Source organism: Myotis yumanensis, unplaced genomic scaffold (assembly GCF_028538775.1).
Source record: "Myotis yumanensis isolate MYYU_CA2020_CCGP unplaced genomic scaffold, mMyoYum1.0.hap1 SCAF_9, whole genome shotgun sequence".
Classification (NCBI taxonomy): domain Eukaryota; kingdom Metazoa; phylum Chordata; class Mammalia; order Chiroptera; family Vespertilionidae; genus Myotis; species Myotis yumanensis.
In genome coordinates this window covers 5,064,134-5,083,922 of record NW_027223760.1, presented here as the reverse complement: position 1 = coordinate 5,083,922, position 19,789 = coordinate 5,064,134, and the positions used below count along the sequence as shown (strand labels likewise).

The window sequence follows — 19,789 nt, the reverse complement described above, 5'->3', positions numbered from 1 at the left end:
ACAACCTCCCTCCGCCCCAGGCAGTGCATTGTTCACAGTTTTTATGGCCTGACACACCTTGCAAGACCAGTTTCCTCCTCAACACTTTAGAATCACAACTAAAATACAGACAAAACATCCTGAATAATCAATTGAAGACTAGATGGAGAGACCCTGATAACCAAGAAGGGAACATGAAGACTGCAAAAAGATGGCTAGGAAGTGCAGAGGCAAGAAAGGGCTGGCCGGGATCTCACAGACAGCAGCTGAAGCTCCAGAGGGACATCTCAGCTGTGGGGAGTTCCCACTGAGAACTCTGGGGTCTAAATCCCAAGCTGGACCCCTCAGTCCAGAGAGCCAGAACTGAGAAAAGTACCCATACAACATATGGCTGTTTGGTGTAAGGTGTAAGAAAGCGGTTCAATTTTTTAATGACCGCTTTGGCAGTATAGTGCATATGGCTGGCTATCAGTCCAGATATAGAGATTATGTATTTTTGTCTGCCAAGAACATCTCCTCCTGCTGAAAAAGGCTTCCCCACTTCCCCATTTAAGCATTCCTAACCTATATAATCTAGCTATTCTAATAAAAGGGTAATATGCTAATTAGACTGGGTCAACTGGCCATCTTCCAGACATCTGACTTCTTCCAGACAAAGCCATGGTGGTGGGGGCCAAGGCATAGGCAGTTAGGGGCGATCAGGCCAGCAGGGGAGTGCAGTTGGGGACAAGATCAGGGGGTTAGGGTCAACCAGGCAAGCATGGAAGGGAAGTTAGGATTGAGATCAGGCCGGCAGGATAGGGCTGTTGGGGGCAAGATCAGGCCGGCAGGGGAGGTCAGTTGGGGGTGAGATCAGGCTGGCAGGGGAGGGCACTTAGGGGCAATCAGGCAGGCAGGCAGGTGAGCGGTTAAAAGTCAGCAGTCCCAGATTGTGAGAGGGATGTCTGACCATCAGGGATCAGGCCTAAACTGGTAGTCGGACATCCCCCAAGAGGTTCCCGATTGGAGAGGGTGCAGGCTGGGATGAGGGAACCCCTTCCCCCCCAAGGCACAAATTTTGTGTACCGAGCCACTAGTATTATTATAATGATGATGGCAGGTGTTTATATAAACTGCTAAGAGAGGGACTAAATGTCATATGACATCCACAATCTGATTCTCACACTGTGCTCTCAACAATTTGAAGCATATATTCTTAGGCTTAACAGTTTCTCCTCATGGTCAGTAGCATTTCTTTAGTGATTTTCTTTTTCAGATACTTTGATTCTGACCTTTTCATCTTTGTCCCCATTAGATAACACAGTGCCTGGCATGTAAAATGGGATCAGCAAGTGTGTGGAAAATGAATGGTGATGTTGACCTTCCCATACCCCTCTATATACGAGGCTCTAGTTATGGACTTCTGACCAATGAAAGTTCATTGTCTGAACTTTCTAGCACCGGCATCTTCTTATTATAAAACAGCTGCAATCCACCATTCCATCTAGTACAGTGTTCTTTCAGGCTGTGCTTGAGAGGACTTTTTCACCCTGAGTACAAGGTTAGGCACTATGACCTCACCTATGTAAACCCTTGGTGCTATACATCAATTTCTTGTTTAATAATCAGTATAAAACAGCACCTATAAGAAGAGCTTCCTTGATTTGCAAATATTCCAAATAAAACTATTGGAATTGACCAACAGAATGTGGGAGCCTAAGCCCATATTGTGTTCTCCATCTATCTTTGCAAGGTAATGTTCTGTGTTCACTGCTCCAGCCTTAAATGTGTGGTCAGTTGACAAACAGAGGAAGGACAGCCCTGCTCCCGGCTGCCCATACATAACACTCTAGTCCTTCTGAGCCCCATGGGCTGCTCTGTCCAATGGCAGAGAGGGGGCAGCCAGCACCTGCGGCTGGGGAGCCCATCAAAGTCGTGTCCTTAGAGTTGGTCTGCCAGGCCCTCTGTGGGGCCTGTCTGTCCCTAGTGAGCAGGAACATTCTAGAAGCAGAGCCTGGAGAAGGGCATGGGAAGTAGGGCTAGGCAGGTGCTCCTGGGAAGGGTGCTGAGGAGAGTGTTGTGGAAGGGGTGCCCCATGGGAACTCCTGTGTCAAGGGGCTGTTTCTGATGGAGGAGGGAGGTCAGTCACTGCCTGCATAGCCTCTTCTTCTAAATGCTGCTTATTTTAACAAATCATAAAAAGGAAATGGGAGGTGCCTGGCAGCTGGCAGACTCTGACAGGAAGCGTCCCATAAGGGGACAAGCACGCGGCCCCTCGCTGGTTGCTGGGTCCTGTTTACAGCAGTTTCCACCCATCCGGAGGACCTGCTCCTGGCTGCCGGGGCCCCACGCCTTTCTTCTTCATTCGCAGCAGCTGTGTCCTGGAACATTCGACCTCCAGACCACTCTAGTTTAACTGCATCCGCCTGGCTTCCTCTGAGTCCACTGCCTGCAAGAGCTCATACTTCTCCAGGCCACCCAGTACCTTCCCCAGGCCGTCCACCGCCTGCTGGCTGCACCCCACCAGGTAAGGGGAGGCAGGAGAGGGTACTGACACCCTGGGAGTCTGAGATCCCACAGCCTAGTCAGAGCCACTCATTGCTGGTGTGACCTCACACAGGTTATCCTACTTCTGGGCTCACCCATGGGTGAAAGGAGACTATGATGGTGATGCTGGGAGCAGCCCCGGGTTTATAGCTGGGGGAACAGGCCTGGGAATCACTCGCCCTGAGCGCTTGGAGCTTTCCAGCTAATTGCCTACTGCTTAGCCTATTGGACATTCTTGGAGTCTCACAAGGTTTCACGCAGCTTCGGGAATATTCTCATCCCACTTGATGGATAAGAAAACTGAGCTTCCCCAGGTACCCAGCTTGGGGTCGGGGGGTATGCTTCTCAGTTTCTCTCTCTAAACTTCTTAACCTCACCCAACTGTGTACCTGCTCCACAGGAGACCCCTGAGTACACATTGTCTCATGACCTTGTCTTTCTGGAAACCACTCCATTCTCCCCCAATAGCCCACACCTTTCCTCTGACATGACCTAGGACCGGGCTGCATGGCGAACAGACTCATATTCAGGCACAAGGACAATCCCTCTGTCTGCCGAACCTTATGTGACAGATGGATCCAGAAATCACAAGAACTAAACTACAAAACAAGGGAAATATAATGTGAGGAAATATGGGGACTGTGGCAGATGACTGAAGGAGACACTGATGAATGGCAGATAAGAAATAGTTTGATTTTCCTAAAACAAGCAGGAGGGAGCCTGCTTTCTCATGGTTTCATACAATAAGGTATCATCATGATAAATCAGGCTCTTGTAATTTTAAAATCATTATCAAATAAAGGTACATTATATTCATTTCTTTCAACCCCCTGCCTGAACTAGACCCTCCTATTTTCCTGCCAATGCTGTTGCAACTTCAGCTTGCAAGCTGCCTGCCACTCTGATGATACCTGGCCCCATTTTGGAGATTACAATTTTCCTTTTAGAGAAGGAATTTGCCTTCATTCTTGATCCTCCCATTCTTGCCTACTCTGACACCTTTGCCTGCTCCTAGATTGACCTGCACCTGATTCCTGCAGGTCAGCCAGGCTTCCCCCAGTCTTTTCCTAGGCTTTATTCAGTCCTGTTAATATTTTGTCTGTGACTCGTTTTAGCATCTACATCAATATCCTTTGTCACTCTCCCAGGACACTTTGTTATTTGATAATTTCTGCCTAAAAGCTCATTCCCCTGTGGACACACGTCTCCTCTGCCGCCTGACACATTCAGAAGACGGTCCAGGAGAATGACCACCCTGCCTCTTGGCTAATGTTACCTGAGTTTGATTGACTTTCTGGGTCAGGCTTCCTGCTCCATTTGTTTCACACAGATAATCAAGTCAGTAAAACACCAAATTGGTTTACACTGAAAAGCTTCAATTCAGAGCAGCTCCTGCCCCCTGCAGTTTTCTCTTTGAATAATCTTTTCTTGGAAAAGCATGGATTTTACAATACAAGTGTCTCTGTGGGTTGGGGGAAGGCTTCCAGCTTGTCAGCCTCAGTTTATGTCCTGACCATGGGACAACCGCATTGTATGTGGGGTCCAAGAGATTGTGGATTTATTTGGATTAATCTTCTTTCCTCCTGTGGAACCAAGGAGAATTGGCCGGCAAAAGGAGCTGCTTTTCAGTTTTCCCTCCAAGACAAGTGTGTGACCTTGGGCCGGTCATTTGTTGCTCAGCTTCCTAATATTTTAATCAAAATTTTAAACCTATATTAATTTAGGAGAAGAATAAATAATGGACAGGAAAGAACTTAGAAAGTTATAAGTGGCCACACAGAGGGTTATTACAATGATGAAGTTCACCATCACCATGGTCACAACTGTCATCGTCTTTGCCACAGCGATAGATTGATTCAAACGTATTTTCTGAGGTTTCCAAACCTCACAGAAGGTCATTTAAAGTAGAAAATGTGTCATAGAATTGGAGCAGGTTTAGCAAGAGACAGAGTATAATTTCCCAGAGTCAAGGACAGTGTATAAGAGAGGGTGGTGAGGAAATGCTCTTCTCTGGGCTTATGAGAGCGTGGGAAGGAAGGGGGAGGAAAAGGAAAAAGAAAGGAGGAAAGGAAGGAAGGAAGGTTCACATCTGATGATGTGAAAATGGGTGGTTTTCCTAAGGAGGCCCAAAAAATCACTAAGTGAATAGAAAAACATGCAAGCATTCTTTCTATATAACAGAAGCAACCTGAATAGCAAACAGACTACAAACACCCTTTTTTAATTCAGTGCCTACCAGTAAAATGCAAGTGTAAATGGATGAAGACATCCTTATGTATGCCCATAAGGGTGATTTAAAAGTCGAATATTGCCAAGTATAAGTGCAGATTGGAGACTTCTCACACAGGGCTGGTGTCAGTGAGAATTTGCACGGTGCTCTTGAGTCATACTGACAATATCTAGTCAGATGGGAGCTGTCTATCCCAGGTCAGTTGTTGCACAGTAAGTGGGGATTATTTTGCAGCAAGCATGTATGTGAGACAGCTCAAATGTTTGTTAATAAAGTGGCTCAGTTTTTTGAGCATTTTCCCATTCACCAAAAGGTCGAAGGTTCAATCCCCAGTCAGGGCACATACCTGGGTTCAATCTCTGGTTAGGGCATGTTCAGGAGGCAGCCGATCAATGTTTCTCTCTCACATCAATTTATCTCTCTCTCTCTCTCTCTTAAATCAATAAAAACATATATTAAAAAAGTAACTGGTCCTATTTGGTTTTGCCCAATGAATAGTTTGTTGGTCTGCAGACTGAAGCGTCCCGGGTTCAATTCCAGTTGAGGGCACATGCCCGGTGTTACGGGCTTGATCCCCAGTGGGGGCATACAGGAGGCCGCCAGTTAATGATTCTCTCTCATCATTGATGTTTGAGTCTCTCTCTCTCTCTCTCCCTTCCTCTCTCTGAAATCAATAAAAATATTATTTTAAAAAGTAACTGGACCTTCTTTTTAAAAACATTATTGGATAAAATGTTACACAAATAATGTCATTTATGTAAAAGTTTAAAATGCAAAAACAGTATTAGACATAACCTATAGATACATGTGTATATATAACTATAAGTACATACATGAAATGATACATAAAAACCTCAGAATATTGGTTGCCTCTGAAGGGCAGAGGGAGGGTGAAAGAGACTGGGGAGTCAAAAATAAATAAATGAAATTCTATGTGTAATGTGTTAGCTTTTTAATCAAACAGAAAAGCTTCAGTAAAAATGCCAAAATACTTACATTTGTTCATTGCAAATTGTAGATTTTGGTTTTATAACTCTGTATTTCTTCACTTAAAAATATGTCTCATAACTGCATAATATTTAAAACTGAATAAGTTCATACAACCTCCTCTTAGGTGTAGCTGTATGTGACATACTTGCCTTTTCTAACACCAAGATGAGTGACACAATATTATGCCTCATTTGAAGGAAACATTTATGCCATTGATGCCAGTGATAGTGCCAATTTCTGTTTAAATCTACTGGGACACAAAATGGTGATCACTGGGAGACAAGGACCTCAGAGCCAGCCAGGAAAAAAACATTTGATTAAACACTGAGCAGGAAGTGAGTTGTTGTTGAATTTGTCCTCAGTGTTGATTATTTCTCTTCAGCCATGGCACCCCTTTCTCTCCACCAACTGCTCAGAGGGCTAAACACAAACTTCCTAGAACAGAGAAAGAAATTGCCTTGCTGCAAATGACATTGGCTTGTTTGAAGTAATGAGAATTTCTAGTGCCCAACACTCTATGTGTCACATGCGTATGCGATGACCAAGAGGAAAAGTACAGTGCGCCTTCCCAGGAGAAGGTTGGATCTGGGACATGAGTCCTTCAAGGACTGACATGAGAGACAGTACTGTTTCCAGAAAGTTAACCTACTTTGATTCCAAAACATAAAACAAGATAATGTTCCCCTCCTCATTCCATAAAGAATGCTTTTTTCACTTCATGCCTTTTCCAGTTGGAGGGACATAAGCAACTGATTGCTTTTAAACATTTGCTACTTTCCTGTAAGCTAAGTAACAAAACTAAACAAAACAATGAAAGCCACCAAGCATTGTGAGAACAGTGCAATGTGTTAGCAGCACCTGGTTTGCTGGAAGTTATTTATTGATGTTTGCAAGTATAATGTGAGTTAGAAAATTAACAATGAAAATGGCTCCTCGATGGAGAATTCGCATTAGGTGTCTGAATTGGAGGTGCCCTCAGGCCTTACCAACTCCCAAGTGGAATCTTAATAGACAATTGCGTGGATTGTTTTTCTCCGTTGCTAATGGAAGTGGGGTTCTTGGGGCACTGCTGGAATAAGCATTTTCAGGGGCTTCAGAGGGAGGATAAGATGTGCAAAAAAGAATTTTCTGAGACTCACACAGGAGGATGAGTGATTTCTATTTGCATGGAATTATATCCTGGGTTTCAATCCCATTTCCTTCAATGCAGTCCTGGAAGAGGTGCTTCTGAGAATTCAGTAGAGCTAGAAGCAAAGTCAGTGTCCATAGTTTCTTTTCCTTGTTGGACTTGGGTCCGGCACAGCATCAGGGTATTTGCAGTCCATCAGCCCATTGTGTGGGTCATTGCATGTGGCAAATGCAAGCAATCAGGAGCCTGAGAGTCCCCAAGCCAGGAGTCAAGCTCTAGGAGGAGGTATTGGAGCTAACACTTTGATTAGGAGATTAAATATCTCAAATCTCTGGGTGCTTGCAGTGGCCATGCCTACTCTGCCCAATGACCTGTTCCCAGTTGTGACTGACAAGCAAGTACCTTCCCCCTGTCACCCAAACTTTACTGGGCATGTGTTAAACTACAGTTTCCTGGCAAAGTTGCACAAATGACTATAATACTTGGCCTTCCCTTCGCTCCTTTTCAGTTATTTAAAACTGGGTTAATTATAAGAGTATCAGACACTTGCTTTTATTCTCTTCCTATGCTTCTTCCAGAAGAGAATGGAAGGACTTCCGAAGAGCAAATATGGAAGTATGGCAAAAGGTAAGAAAGACGCCAAGTTCTTTTAAGGCACCAGTCCCTCACCTCAAACACAGTGACAGAAACCCAGTGATTTTAAATTGAAGAAGGAAAATATAATACTCATTTTTATCTGTACCTTCCCAACCGTCATCACACACACACCTGACCCCCCAGTACAATGCTCTCCAGGCACATGACCTGTGGGAAATGTGGAAATGAAACTTCAAGTCAGAAGTTGCAAGATATTGAACTGAATTGTGAATAAATTTTCTCTTTCCTTGTCTGCTTTGAGCTGAAGAAATGGAAAAGTTTTCCAGAGAGATTTAGTAATCATGTTTGCTACAAAAACATCCCAGACACTGCAGAAAAGGAACAACCAACACAGAGTAGGAATAAAATAATAGATTTTAGAAGCCTACAGTGAATGTGGAATCCATTTGAGCTGATAAGAACACTAGAACATCTCCGGTTCTCATCTTCCTTCATCCCTTGAAGGTTTTAGCTCTTGGCTCAGTGTTTCCCTCCCCAGCATCACTTTTGTTAACTTCCTGTAACTCAATCAGCCATACAGGTGACCTTTCCATCACATGTACTACTAAAGGTCTTAACTTCCAGGCCTCTTAGCCACCCATCCTGAGTCATCTCCCAGGCTTTGCCTTTGACATGATCTAAGCCCTTTCTGCTATCTCAATTTCAAGCATCCAACTCCCCACCCAAAGAGCAGAGGCCCAGGGACCTCAGCTGGTCCTTGGTGGGAGGTCACATCTGTGACTCCCTTTCATTCCAAGATTTAGATAAACGTGTTGAGCACTTCTACACATGTGTGCCTGGGAATTTGTGGGTGAAAAAGAGGTGGTAATATTTTGCCAGGTGTGAGTTCTCATCCTCTGCCTCCTTCTAATCTCACCTTTATTTAGCACAAAACTGGTCCCTGGAAAAACACAGGGAACACTTTACTTTCAGAAAAACTATATCATCCCTGGTTTAGCTGAAGGGCGTGGAGCATCCTTGTCAGTGTAGCAGTTATCACTACGGTGTCGGGTGAATTTCCCGCCAAAATATAAGATGGCGCGGGCAATTATTTAGGTTTCCCGCGCAAAATCAGAGTTAGTTTAAAATGCCTATATCTTTTGAAGTATGGGTTCGATTGAAATGAAATTTTCGGTTTCTTGTGTAAAAAATGAAAATTTATTCAATCACAGACATTTTTTTATCTATTCAGTACATAAATAATTCGATATATATAAACTAAATACGAAAAACCAAAAAAATACTTATTACCTAAAAATATACACATATTTTTAAAGTTTAAAATAAAATTTTCATAATAAATCAAAACAAATAGAAATTAATAGTTTTTTAGCGTATGATATTTTTCAAAACACGCCCCTTTATGTAGAGGTATATTGCAAAATTTGCACATGTAGCGTGTCTCACTGCGCAATTTATGAACGGAACATACGCGACACCTTCTCAAAATGTTTTTCTTTTTTCCACTTCCGACAATTGCCTGTAACGTATGCTTTCTCATGTCCATCGATAGCCTGCATGGTGTTCTCTACTTACAAGGGATTTTTATGATACCTATTACCCCAATGGGTATGAAACGGTTCGCATACGCAGGTAGGTATCTTTGTGAACGGCAAACAAACAAATATTTGGTAATACGCAGTTACAATCGGCCCGAGATTACACGTTTCCCGCACTCCACCGCAAATCTATATGAACCGAGTTAAGACGGCTCCCGCGGAGTACGCGCAATTCACTCGAGCCGACTTAACTCGTTTCCCGCAATCCAAGTGTTACTACTCTTGGCTATGGGTCCAACCTGGGCTTCCTATGTAGACTTTCTATGGCCCAGGAACCTCATTCAGTTGTCAGTAAATTTGTGTATGTATTTAGATATGACAGTTTCCTGGGAGGGAGGTCCACAGATTTACTGGACCTCCACGAGGTCCACGAGGGTCCATGACCAAAAAATCTGAAGCAACATTGGCTTAGTAAGACACACAATATTTCTTTTTAGGCAGTGTAGAAGATAACCGAATTGCATCATCATCCTCACTGAGACTGGTCCTGGTGGGCAAATCCGGCTGCGGGAAAAGTGCCACTGGGAACAGCATCCTCTGCCAGCCTGTGTTTGAGTCCAAACTGGGGGCCCAGACTGTGACCAGGCGCTGCCACGTGGCCACAGGCACATGGAATGGGAGGAACATTCTGGTGGTTGACACGCCCTCCATCTTTGAGGCAAAGGCCAAGGACCAAGATATGTATGAGGACATCGGGGACTGCTACCTGCTCTCAGTCCCAGGACCACACGTGTTGCTGCTAGTGACACAGCTGGGGCGCTTCACTGCCCAGGACACGGTGGCAGTGAGGAGGGTGAAGGAGGTCTTTGGGGAAGGAGCCATGAGACATGTGGTTGTCCTCTTCACCCACAAGGAGGACTTAGGGGACGGGTCCTTGAATGAGTATGTAGTCAACACAGACAACCACAGCCTGAGGAGCCTGATCCAGGAGTGTGGAAGGAGGTACTGTGGCTTCAACAACCGGGCCACTGGAGAGGAGCAGAGGGCACAGCTGGAGGAGCTGATAGCTGTGGTCGAGAGCCTGGAGAGGGAGCACCAGCGCGCCTACTACACAAACGACCTCTACTGTGATGCACAGATGCTCAAGGAAGGCAGGGTCAGCACCCCTGGAGAAGAGCACAGGTGGTACCTGGCCAAGGTGAAAGCTTACGTTGAAAAGCAAAAGCGAATCCTGAAGGAGACCCAGAGTCACTGGGTGTTCAAGGTCCTCCTCAGAGTCAGAAAGTGGATTCGTTCTAACATTGGTTTATCTGCCTTCCTTGTGATATGCATTTTTATTTTTTTTGTCCTTTTAATTAAGTTGTGTATTCCTTAAAGACGCTGAGCATTTTCAGCTGACTTCTACAATTGGCTTCTTTTTTTCGGACTCACCATCTCTTTTTGTGTTTGTAAGAAACTTATGTGCTTTTTGCTTAAGTTCAGTTTTCATATCTCTTCCTTGTATTAGACATGTCATTCATGTTCTCCTAGTGTTTCTAGATAAATAAAATCCAAAGGAAAAACTATTTCTTTTTTGTTTTGTTGAAAATCATGGAGGTAAATAATAACTTAGCTACAAACAATCCTGGAATCTTTGGGAGGGTTTTATAGGAAGGAAGATGAGTGGACTGTGATATTACACATTGAGGGAAGAAATATATTACATTAGAAGCTGGGTGTAGAATTCCTTATATTATTCAGAAATGTGCCCTGATTTCATCATAGGCTGTAAGAGATGACACCCATCACCACCACCACCTGGGAGAGGATGTTTTGGGGGGAATTTTGGAGGCATGAGGGAGGTGGGGAGGAAGGTGGGAGGGGACATGGACAAGTGAAGAGAAGAGAAAATGGTCACAGAGGTGGGATGGGGTGAGGCCTTGGGGAAAGCAGAGACAGTGTCTGGGGGGAAAATAGGAACTGGGGTTTCATAGAACAGAGCCAGATAGTGGATTAGGCTCAGCAGACTACACGATCTCAGTCACTTACAAAGGAAATGGTGGATGGACAAGATGTAAGTGATGTGTGAGGTTCAATTCCATAAAACCTTGTGAACACTGAAATTTGAATTTTATTGACTTTCTTATATGGCGATTAAACATTCTTCTTCTTTTTATTTCTTCAACTTTTCAAATACCTAAAAGCCTTTCCTTCTTAGCTGGGAGGCTGAAAACTGGCAGCAGGCCAAATGTGGTCCCACCTGCGTTTACAGTAAATTCCCTTTGTTGGTGGAGCTGTGTTGTGAAGCAGCCTCTTTAGCCCCAAGGTCAGTACAATCACTTCTGGGAACTCAGGGAGGGAGGGGTGTTCCACACCTCCACGGCAGCAAAGGGAAGAGGGCAGGCATTAGGGTGACATCTGGACAGAGGTCATGAAGTTAGTGGAAATGGGAAGCCAGATGAAGTCCCCAGGTGGCCCCTGCCCCACCCTCTCCTTCTTTTGGTGGTTGTCCCCCTTTCTCTGCTCATTTTTACCCTGTACTGCAGACCTGTAGTTATCCCAGGCAGCCTGTGACTGGATGGGTAAATGATTAGGTCTGGGAGGACTCTTAGGAACTCAGTGGTGCCACCCAGCTGTCATTCTACAAAACTCTACTGGTAACAGAGGTGTTGCCTTGATCTGACCAGCTGTAGCACATTACTTACTCCAAACCACCACAGGGAGGGTTATGTACAAGCTCTTTAAACCCTGTCCACTCTAAGGAACTTGCATTCTCTGACCAGGGATCACCTCCCCAACACGGTTCCCAAGCAGTCCAACCTGCCTAGGTCTCCCCCTTCCTGGACTTAATTCAGTCCAGCTGCACAGACATTTATTTCACAAATACTGAGTGTCAGCTTCTCTACACCACCCCAGGAATGTAAGAGAAATAATGCAAGGTTCCTGCTTCCAAAAGCAACTGTGTGATAGACGATGGAGTTGCAGGAAAATGGGGTGTGAGAGAAAGGATTTGGAGGTCAGACATTGGCCAAAGGGAGAGCACACGGGCTCAGCATGGGCTCCCGAGATGGATGGTGCTGGAGCTGCTGGAGCCCACAGAGACACTTTGGGCTGAGGGAGGCCACGGACAAGGGGGGAATAAGAATCAGCCCCCGGGGAGGGTACAGCAAGGGGCGGGGTTGGGCCAGGGTCTGTGCATCGCCCTCAGGACTCAAGGGCTGTCAGCAGAGAACAGAAAGTCATTACATATTGTCTGCATGTCAGAGCAGATTAGCAGACAATATTTTAGGAAGATCACGAGGCAGCAATGTGTTGGCTGGATTGTAGGAGTGTAAACCTGGGGGCAAGAGAACATTTAGAAGGAAAGAATTCCATGTCAGGGATCAGTGTCTGAGCCATAACAAAATGAATGAAGACTCAAATGGGAGACACTGAGGAGGTGCTGGAATCCACAAAATATGGTCACTGATGGCAATACTGAGGAGGGAACCAGCTTTCTGTCTTGGGCCACGCCCCTACATGTGGCTCCCTTCACTGCCCTGTGCCCTCAAGGAAGAGCAGGCTGAGCAGGGGAGGGTAAGGACTTTGGATCAGGATTCTGGCCTTGATGCCCCTCCCTCCAGGGCTGGTTGACTCTGAATCCTCAGGTTTGTTCCAACTCTGCTCTGCTTTGAGGTGTTGCCATCACCCTCAGGCTGGTAGCTGGATGGTGGCTGGAGTTTCAAGCATCACACTCAGACCCAACCATGCTCAGGGGAGCAGGGGGGCTGTGTCTCTCTGTGGGTCTCCCGGGAAAGCAGAAACCTCTGGTCCCCACCTCTGCAGACCTGTACTCACTTCTCTTTGGCCTGAATTGGGTCTCAGGCCCATTCCTGAACTACTAACTGGCAAAGAGCACGGGATTGCAGTCATACCCATCAGGTGTCCCTGCAGCTCAGCTGTTGTCACTGTCTCCTGAGGACCATGGTTCTTTGGGAACAGGTGAAGGCCTGAACCCAACCAGAAGTCCATAAAAAAGAAGGAATAGGAACTCATAGACACCAAAGCATGTCCTCTACAAACCATGAGAATTAATTTCTGAACTGGGGACAGGCAGAACCATGAATCTATGAGGTGACACATGAGAAATGCTTTGACATTCAGATGGCACATACAATTAAAGATGATGCCAGGTGATCAGTAAAATAATAATGAGAAGTAAGCTGCACCCAACTGAACAAACACAAAGCTCATAATGCAAAAGGACTCCACGTTTTTACTCTAAGGAGCATGTTGGACACCCAGTGACTCCGGGTCTCCTTCAGGTCTCACCTGTGCTTTTCAATATGGGCTTGCACCTTGGCCAGGTAACACATGTGCTCTTCTCAAAGGGTGCCGGCCCGCCTCATTGGGGGGGAGTCCCTAAGTCCTCCTTGTGGGTGAAGAGGACCACCACATGTCCCACGGCCCCTGCCCCAAAGACCTCCTTCATCCTCCTCACTGCCATCGTGTCATGGGCAGTGAAGTGCCCCACTGGGTCACCAGCAGCAACACATGTGGCTCTAGGGCTGAGAGCAGGTAGCAGTCTTCGATGTCCTTGTACATCTCTTGGTTTGGGGCCTTTGCCTCTAAGATGAAGGGCATGTCAACCACCAGAATGTTCCTCCCATTCCATGTGCCTGTGGCCACCTGGCAGGTCTTGGTCACCATCTGGGCTCCCAGTTTGGACTCAAACACGGTCTGGCAGAGGATGCTGTTCCCAGTGGCACTTTTCCCTCAGCTGGATTTGCCTACCAGGATCAGCCTCAGTGAGGATGATCCTAGAGTTAGATTTTTCTCTTCCACCTGTCAGAGCACATGAGTAGATAATGTGCAATTGCTATGGACCGAATGTTAGTGTCCCCCAAACTTATGTGCTGAAACCCTAGTCCCCAATATGATGGCATCTGGAACTGGGACCTTTGGGAGGTGATTAGCGCTAGATGAGGGCAGGAGGTTGGAGCCCCCACGTGATGGGATTAGTGCCCTTAGAAGAACAGGAAGGGAGTGGACTCTGTCTCCACCAGATGAGGACACAGCAACCAGGAAGCAGGCTCTCCCCAGACACCGAATCTGCCAGCACCTTGATCTTAGACCTTCCAGCCTCCAGAACAGTGAGAAATAATGTTGGTTGTTTACCACCCAGTCTATGGTATTTTATTTTAGCCTCAGATGACTGAGAGTAATAAATGCCTTTGGGGGAGGACGAGGAGTAGGAGAACAAAAAAGGAAAAGACCCAGAAGAAAGAGCATCTGTGATCAATTAGGGTGTCACCCCCTCTGTCTGCATCACAGGGCTGGGCTCAGCATGAAAGCCAGCCACTGGTCTGGACTGGAGCAAACTCATCTCCCCACCCACCGTGTGCCTCTCTGGCATCAAGATTCTTTCTTATGGGTAATTCTAGATGCCAGGGTAGATTGAATTCAAGGCAGGCGCCATGTTTGAGACATTCTCTGGCTCTGGCCTCCCTCTTACTTCTGTCAAATATCCTGCTCTCAGGTTCCCCAGGCTGTGGCCTGAGGGAAAACAAGTTTAGGAGGTTTCCTCACAGAAGCAGACTTGCATTTCCACAGAAACTAGGAAGACATCTGTCCTCCCACTCACCCACCCACGCTGTCATTTAGGCAAAGTGACAAGCATTTAAGGCAGTGATGGCGAACCTTTCGAGCTTGTCGTGTCAGCATTTTGAAAAACCCTAACTTAACTCTAGTGCTGTGTCACATATAGAAATTTTTTGATATTTGCAAACATAGTAAAACAAAGATTTATATTTTTAATATTTACTTTATATATTTAAATGCCATTTAACAAAGAAGAATCAACCAAAAAAAGGAGTTTGCGTGTCACCTCTGACACGTGTGTCATAGGTTCGCCATCACTGATTTAAGGGCTAGAGATGTCCTGTGAACCTTGTCTGGATATTTACTATTAGGTATTTATTGTTTTGGATGTGATATTAATAAAGGGAAGAGTCCTACAGCTTTAAAGTTATGGGCTAAGAAGTTTAGATATGAAATGATATGATATCTGGATTGGCTTTCAAATAATCAAGACAGGAAGGGAGAGAGTAGATGAAACAAGACTGTCCAAGTATAATAATGACAGCTAATGATGACACATTGAGTTTGTACTTCACTCTATTTGGAATGTTCCACTTTAAAAGTTTTCAAATCATATTGACAAAGGTTTACCAATGTTCACAATATTTCTTTTTATCTCAAAATTTTTAGGTATATTGGATGAAATGAGATACCTTTCAGCCTCTCAAGCGGAAGACTAAGAGATCTATATAGTCATTTCATAGGTCTTAGTAAAGCCTTTGTTGATACTGTGAAATCTAATTTCTCCAAGGCCGAATAATCAATCCTTTTTCAAATCAAGCAGTTTACACTACTTCCAGTGGAAGGTGTGCAGGAGGCAGCTGATCAATGTTTCTCTCTCATCAATGTTTCTAACTCTCTGTCCCTCTCCCTTCCTCTCTGTAAAAAACAATGAAATAGATTTAAAAAGAAAAAGAAAAGAAATGCAAGGGAATAATTGTCACAAAGGACAGGATAGTGACAATAACTTGGTGACAGGAGAAAAAGCAATGAGATCAAGAAGGAAGTCAAGGAGAAGGAAAGATGGTGGTCGAGTAAGTGGAAGCTACACTGACACTTTAGAATCACAGCTAAAATACAGACAAAACATCCTGAATAATCAACTGAAGACTAGATGGAGAGAACCCTGGTAACCAAGGAGGGAAAATAAAGACTGCAAAAAGATGGCTAGGAAGTGCGGAGGCAAGAAAGGGCTGGCCGGGCTCCCACAGACAGCAGCTGAAGTTCCAGAGGGACATCTCAGCTGTGGGGGGTTCCCACTGAGAACTCTTGGGTCTAAATCCCAAGCTGGACCCCTCAGCCCAGAGCACCAGAACTGAGAAAAGTATCCAGACAACATATGGCTGTGAAAATCAGCAGGGTTTCTGTCTGCCGGGAGAGACCACTGGAAATGTAGGCACCCACTTAAAGGGCCAACACACAAAATTCCATGTGCAGCCACTCACCTTGGGCTCTAGAGGGAGGACAGAGTGGACTGTCGCTATGTGAGCAGAATCCGGGGTCGGGGGCTCTGGAGTTAGAGCTTGGAAGGCAGCTGCCCCGTTTCCTGTGCTGAGTTATTGCCTCAAACTGCAGGGAACATCTTCCTCCAGCAGACCTCCTTTACCGTCCAGACAGCTTTTGCCTGGGGGGCAAACAATTGCCCCACCCTGTTGGAAATCCCTCACCCCACCCTGGAGTCAATAGCCTGGGGCAAATCAGGATGAATAAGGACCATTCTGAAGGCCGAGGAGGGTCTCTGGAGGCTTTCAGTCTTTATGTGATCTCCTTCTGGACCGGTGGCTAGGAAAAGCAGACCTTGGTGCACATCTTGGTCCTTCCCTAAGGCATTCAGCCCCAGCAGAGGGCGCCACACGCTGTGGATTGCTGATAGCTCCAAACAGGGTACTCAGGACCAGTCACAAACAGCTTCTGACACTGTCCTGCACTAGAGATAGGGAGTCACAGCAGATCAACCTAATCCACACACACTGACCCCTGCAAGCAGCCAAAATGGGGAGACAAAAAAAAAAAAAAAAAAAACAAGACTGAAGAGCAGATTACAGAATTCAAAGAAACTTTTTCACTATTTGACAAGGATGGTGATGGAACTATAACAACAAAGGAATTGGAAACGGTAATGAGGTCTCTTGGGCAGAATCCCACAGAAGCAGAGTTACAGGGCATGATAAATGAAGTGGATGCTGATGGTAATGGCACAATCGACCTCCCAGAATTTCTGACAATGATGGCAAGAAAAATGAAAGACACAGACAGTGAAGAAGAAATTCGAGAAGCTTTCCGGGTGTTTGATAAGGATGGCAATGGCTATATTAGTGCAGCAGAGCTGCGCCATGTGATGACAAACCTTGGAGAGATGTTAACAGATGAAGAGGTTGATGAAATGATCAGGGAAGCAGATATTGATGATGATGGTCAAGTAAACTATGAAGAGTTTGTACAAATGATGACGGCAAAGTGGGGATATTGTACAGAATGTGTTATATTTCTTGTACAAAATTGTTCATTTGCCTTTTCTTTGTTTGTAACTTGTCTGTAAAAGGTTCCCCCTACTATCAAAAAAAATATGCATGTATAGTCATTAGGACTTCATTCCTCCATGTTTTCTTCCCTTATCTTACTGTTATTGTCCTGAAACCTTATTTTAGAAAATTGATCAAGTAACATGCTGCATGTGGCTTTCTCTGGATATATCTAAGCCCTTCTGCACATCTAAACTTAAATGGAATTGATCAACTGAGGGAACATCTGGTTATGCCTTTTTTTAAGTAGTTTTCTTTAGGAACCATCAGCATGTTGTTGTTGAGGTGTGGAGTTGTAACTCTGCATGGACTATGGGCAGTCAACAGCATGTACTTAAAAGTTGCACTATTGCAAAACGGGTGTATTATCCAGGTACTCATACACTATTTTTTTGTACTGCTGGTCCAGTACCAGAAACATTTACTTTTATTGTTACTTGCTTTTTAAACTTTGTTTAGCCTCTTAAAGAAAATCTGCTTATGGAGCAATTTGCCTCAAATCCATTCCAAGTTGTATATTTGTTTTCCAATAAAAAAAAAATTACCCGCCCCCCCCCAAAATTACTCATTCAGGTTATTGGTTTATAATTTGTGCGTGATATCTGCTGTGTTTTAAAGCCTTACCTGTTACAGGCACCTCTCGCTGACACCAGAGAAGTGTTACTAGACAGGACAGCCTCCTAGCTAGAGGGAGAGGGCTGTCCCCAGCCTCGATCCTTGGCTTCTCATATAAATGAATTCATACAAGAGATCTTGGCTGCGTTGTGAAAAGCCAAGTTATTAAAGCAATTAAAGCATGCACCTTTATTGAAAAAGCAAAGCAAGCTAATCTATTTTATCCGGCTTCAAGCACAGATGGGCTTTTCCGGCTAATTCAGAAAAGCAAGTGTCTGGAGAAAGTTCGAGGAGTAATATACCCTCCTCCTGTCTATAATAGGTTTCAAAAGATTCTTTTGCTGAGTATCTTGTTACAGATTAAGTCTCAAGGTTTTCTTGTCGTGGTCTTCCCAGAATCCTGGAAATTTTATCTTGCCACGCCTTGAGACTGCTGGCTTCTCTCCTTAGGGAGTAAAACTGCCCTTTTTTCTTTTCCCCCTTCCCCCTCCCTTTCTGCATTCTCTCATTAGGGAAGTATTTTAACCATTTGCTCTGCGCCCTTGGTTGGGGAAGATAATAACTGTTTGTTAGTTGCAAGCTGGCTGCAAATTACTCACACTATTTGGCCTTGTCCTAATTTTTCTCAGTTTCCCCTATTCCTCCTATCCTGGAATCCTGTAACATTCTCACTTTTAAGCAATAATACCCAGCCCCAGAATCAGGAAGAGATCTCCTTGGGATCTCTTTGGAAAACTTTTGTATGCTTTCTAACTTTGGGGTGTACTTTCAGCAGTTACAGCCAGCTGGGCCTACTCCGTGCTTGGCAACATTCTTGTTACTTTTACCCTTTGGTTTCTGGTTCTAAGTAGGCAATTGAATCAGTCAGGGCCCTTTTGTGGCAGGTAACAGAATTTCAACTCACACCAGCGTAAGCAAAAAAGAGATTTATCACCTCAGATAATAAAACAGTGCAGTGACTTCTCCAGTCATATCTCCAGTCACTCTTCCTGTTCTCCCCTCCCTTCTTCCCTCCTCCCTTCTCCCTCCCTCTGCTGTTTCTTTCCTTTCTCTTATGATTCTGATTGGGGTGGGGGGGGGCAGGTAAAGGGTAGGGCATGTAATAAGAACAGAGCCACAGTTGTCTAATGATTATTCACTTTACTAACTATAGATAAGAAGTTTTCTTACAGACCCTGGGAAACCGGAGAATGAAACAAGGCTATAAAAAGATAAGATGCCTCGATGGGTCCATGACTCAGAAAAGAAATACATTTTGAGAACAGACCAAGACAGGACATACTTTGATTTGGTTGCTGTGCCCGGACCCTGACCCCCCTCCACAAGTTGGCATCAAGAACGCTGACCATCTGACCATTGTCCAGTCCCAGGAAGGGCTGAGCTGTTTGTAGCATCACAGATTAGCCACCTTGTTATCTGCCTTTGAGCTCCTGAAGGCCGGACTGCAGACCTGACCCTCCCCTTGTCCTGTTACACTTGCAGCCCACAGCTGCACGTAGCTATCTTACCCCTCAATCATATATAATCAGCCAACTAGCAAGGGGGTGACCGATGGCTCCTCCATGCTACCGGCATTATTGGAATAAACGCTCATACATGATCCAACCCCATCTCTGTTTCATTTGGCTCAAGTGGTGACAGGTGGTCTCCAACCTGTTTTGTCTGGTAGCAATTCCTCCTCCTGCTAAGCCTCTTCCTCCTCCTCTTCCCCCGCCTTCTCCTCCTTCTCCTCCTTCTCCTCCTTCCCCTCCTCCTCTTCTTATTCCTTCTCTCTCTCTCTGCCTGGCTCCCTCCACCTCTCAGCTCTGCTTTCTGTGTTAGTGTTACTCTCAGACAGGCCGTCTCCATGAGATGGTGCTGAGTGCCAGCTTACATTATTTTTTTATAGCTAGTAATCCAGGAAGAAAAAGAATTTCTTTTTCCAACCACTCCAACAAAAATCTCAGCGTTTTGTGGGTGAGCCTGGGTCACAGCTCATCCCTAAACCCATGCGGTGGCCTAAAAGGTGAAAGTTAGAGTCATAGCAGCGCTGGGACTGGGAGTGGAGGAGGGGTGTTTCCAAAGG

The 19,789-nt window shown here is 45.2% G+C and overlaps 2 protein-coding genes and 1 pseudogene across 2 annotated transcripts; 2 read left to right on the top strand and 1 right to left on the bottom strand.

Moving 5' to 3' along the window:
* Nucleotides 1–2,288: 2,288 nt before the first annotated feature.
* On the top strand, nucleotides 2,289–10,525 carry LOC139016087 (GTPase IMAP family member 5-like). Its single transcript, XM_070423698.1, has 3 exons — nucleotides 2,289–2,485; nucleotides 7,433–7,481; nucleotides 9,487–10,525. The coding sequence occupies exons 2-3, from the start codon at nucleotides 7,439–7,441 to the stop codon at nucleotides 10,362–10,364; spliced, it is 921 nt and encodes a 306-aa protein (XP_070279799.1). The 5' UTR covers nucleotides 2,289–2,485; nucleotides 7,433–7,438; the 3' UTR covers nucleotides 10,365–10,525.
* Nucleotides 10,526–13,197: 2,672 nt separating this feature from the next.
* Nucleotides 13,198–14,607, bottom strand: LOC139016674 (GTPase IMAP family member 5-like; annotated as a pseudogene).
* A 1,779-nt stretch (nucleotides 14,608–16,386) lies between these two features.
* Nucleotides 16,387–17,273, top strand: LOC139016088 (calmodulin-1-like). The gene has a single exon (XM_070423699.1). The coding sequence runs from the start codon at nucleotides 16,707–16,709 to the stop codon at nucleotides 17,124–17,126; it is 420 nt and encodes a 139-aa protein (XP_070279800.1). The 5' UTR covers nucleotides 16,387–16,706; the 3' UTR covers nucleotides 17,127–17,273.
* Nucleotides 17,274–19,789: the final 2,516 nt, after the last annotated feature.

Bases quoted from the DNA above. Each gene is read 5' to 3' on its own strand.
- LOC139016088 (XM_070423699.1), top strand. From the start codon at position 16,707: ATGAGGTCTCTTGGGCAGAATCCCACAGAAGCAGAGTTACAGGGCATG.
- LOC139016087 (XM_070423698.1), top strand. From the start codon at position 7,439: ATGGAAGGACTTCCGAAGAGCAAATATGGAAGTATGGCAAAAG. The intron at 7,482-9,486 runs GTAAGAAAGACG...ATTTCTTTTTAG, and splicing joins ATATGGAAGTATGGCAAAAG to GCAGTGTAGAAGATAACCGA.